The sequence below is a fragment of the Ahaetulla prasina genome, chromosome 2 (assembly GCF_028640845.1).
Source record: "Ahaetulla prasina isolate Xishuangbanna chromosome 2, ASM2864084v1, whole genome shotgun sequence".
In the NCBI taxonomy this organism is placed as follows: Eukaryota; Metazoa; Chordata; class Lepidosauria; order Squamata; family Colubridae; genus Ahaetulla; species Ahaetulla prasina.
The window spans coordinates 172,333,825-172,336,800 of NC_080540.1; the positions used below are offsets into that span (position 1 = coordinate 172,333,825).

The 2,976-nt window shown below is 46.7% G+C and overlaps 1 protein-coding gene across 1 annotated transcript in view; it reads right to left on the reverse strand.

The window, feature by feature from the left end:
• MBD1 (methyl-CpG binding domain protein 1) overlaps nt 1-1,435 on the reverse strand; it is an 82,152-nt gene extending 80,717 nt beyond the window's left edge. The window contains exon 1 of the mRNA XM_058173439.1: nt 1,182-1,435. Within this exon, the coding sequence (XP_058029422.1) occupies nt 1,182-1,295 (114 nt within the window). The 5' untranslated portion in view covers nt 1,296-1,435. The remainder of the gene's footprint in view (nt 1-1,181) is intronic.
• Nucleotides 1,436-2,976: the final 1,541 nt, after the last annotated feature.

A 2,976-nucleotide genomic window follows, 5' to 3' on the forward strand; every position in this document is an offset into this window, starting at 1 on the left:
AGAGGTGTGTCTTATAGCCCAGAGCGTCTTATACTCCAAAAAATACGGTAGTTCATTCCATGCAAACTGACCACATCTATGATTTCACTGTAATTTCAAAAGTATAGTATTCCATTTCAAAAAAAAAAAAAAAAAAGCACCACCCATCCCATGCATTACTTCTGGATAATTTTGTTGTTGCCACAGTGCAAAATTATAGCTCTGAGAATGTGGCGATTCATGATACGACTTTTATTTCATAGTGGTTTCACATAAAAAGTATAAGGATCCACAGAGTTTTTACCCAAGATGAACCTGATGTGCACACACATTTTTAAGACAACACAGTGCCACCTTTGAAGCCAGTTAACTCATATCTAAGGCAGTTAACTCATATCTGTGCTAATAACGACTGCCAACAGCTCACAGATTAAACAGCATGGAAACCTACAGGTAGTCCTCAATTTACGACTGCAATTGAGCCCAACATTTAAGTTGCTAAGAGAGAAATCTGTTGAGTTTTGCCTCATTTTACAACTTTTCTTGCCACATTTGTTGAGTGAACCACTGCCGTTGTTAAATTAGTAACAGGGCTATTAAGTGAATCTTGATTTCCCCATTGACCTGGCTTGTCAGAAGATGGCAAAAGGGGATCAGGTGACCCTGGAAAGACATTGCAACCATAAATTTGAGTCAGGTGGCAAGCATCCAATCAGGTGACCGTGGGGAAGGCCGTTATGGTCATAAGGGTGAAAAATGGTCATAGGTCACTTTTTTTTAGTGTAACTTCAAAGCATCCAGTTAGGTGACCATGGGGAAGGCGGCTACAGTCATAAGGGTGAAAAATGGTCATAGGTCACTTTTTTTTAGTGTAACTTCAAAGCATCCAATTAGGTGACCATGGGGAAGGAAGGCTGCCACGGTCATTAAGTGTGCAAAACAGTCATGTCACTTGTTTCGGTGTAACTTCAAAGCATCCAATCAGGTGAACCTGGGGAAGGAAGGCTGCCATGGTCGTTAAGTGTGAAAAAAGGTCATCAATCACTTTTTTCAGTGTAACTTCAAAGCATCCAATCAGGTGACCGTGGGGAAAGCGCCACAGTCGTTAAGTGTGAAAGACGGTCATAAGACCCCCTTTTTTTTCACTGCCATTGTAACTTTAAGCGGTCGCTGTAAGTGATGTGTTGCAAGTCGAGGACTACCTGTATAAAAAGATCAGCACGGACCGATTTCCACAACCTGCACGTCTTATAAGATTTGGCCACCTTCCTCGACCTCTCGGATGTGGCGCCGCTCTTGCTACCAAGCAGCGCCATCAGGGCAATATCCCGGGCTCCATCTGGAGCATCCCATAAGCCTCTCCACTTACGAGTGGCTTTCTGTAAATTAGTACCCAGGATAGGATGCTATCAGCGGCATCCCAAGGCAACCGGCCGCACAACGTTTTTCAAGTGCGTAACAGACGCATCTCTATCCGGAGCCATCTGGAGCCCCGCCTCTGCCCCGCTTTCTTTCCAGAGCCCGCCCGCATTTAAAGGCCCAACTGCAGCCTCACTCACCGATCTCTTGTTCTCGGCCTTTTGCCCTCGGGACGGAAGGCGAGCTCCGCGTAAGGAGCTCCGTCGCCCGCGATGCCCCGCCGAGCCTTTCCTGCCTCGCCAAACGGACGAGGAGGAAAGTGAACCACCTCACCACTAGAAGCCTACCCCCTCCTCCCCGCCAACAAAAACAACAGTCCGCAGAAGACCCGGAAGCGGAAGCGACTTCAAAGGCTGCGGGCAGAGGTTGGGAAGAGTCGGAACGGCCTTCCGTGGCACGTGATGAAGGGGCGGGGAGGATGGCGCGGGATGGGGAGGGGGGGGAGTGTTGGTGGAAGAATTGGGCGCCGAGAAGCGCTGCCTGCTTGCGTGGCGTGTTGACAGACCGTGGAGTCCTCTTCGGTGTTGAACGGCGCGCGATTCCAAAGGCAACATGGGAGCGGGAGTGCGCCTGCGCGGCGCGTACCACATGTCAGGGCTCCCTTATAACGGGTCTCCAACCTTGGCAACTTGAAGCCTGGCTGACTTCAATTCCCAGAAAAAAATTCAAAACAGATTCTGGGAGTTGAAGTCCGCCAGGCTTCAAGTTGCCAAGATTGGAGACCCCTGCCTTAAAACATCAGCCCCTTTTCCGAGTTCCACATATGCAGGTGGTCCTCGACTGTTCAGTTTATTTAGTGACCCTTCGAAGTTACAACAGCACTGAAAAAAAGTGACTGGTGGCCGTTTTTTCAGAGTTATGACCTCTGAAGCATCCCCATGATCATGTGATCAAAATTCAGACGCTTGGCAGCTGGTTCATACTTATGACCGTTGCTGTGCTCCAACGTCATGCGATCACCCTTTGCGACTTTCTCACAAGCAACGGGAAGCCAGGTTCACTGAACAACCAGGTTATTAACTTATCAACTGCAGTGCTTCACTTAACAACTCTGGCAAGGAAAGACATAACCTTGGGCAAAACTCACTTGGACAAACGTCTCACTTAGCAACATAAATTTTGGGCTCAGTTGTGGTCGTCAGTTCAGGACTACCTATACTTTATTTCTGCACAGAAGCAAAAGGCATTTCCGCTGATGGCTTCAGCAAAAGCAAAACCCTGGACCATAATTACATCAAGCTTTTTATGTTTGCACAAGGAAGCATAAGGTTATAATTTCATTTGTTGGTCAGTTGTCACTTCATAGTTCTAGTTACTGCCTGCATTCCAAGAAGCTGTCCGCTACTTTTAAATCACCACAGTTATTCCAGTTTATTTGATGTACTGGATGTGTTTCAACAACAGTTCCATGTTTCAAGTGGGTAACATAGCCAATAGATACTGTAGGGTGTACATAGCCATTCGATAAAAACAAAAGAGCCCAACTACATATTGATCCATTGCTTTCATATGTTTAAGACACAAACTTTTTTACCCAAGGGAATAAAGAAGAGAAGTTAGAATGTGGGAAGCTGTAGA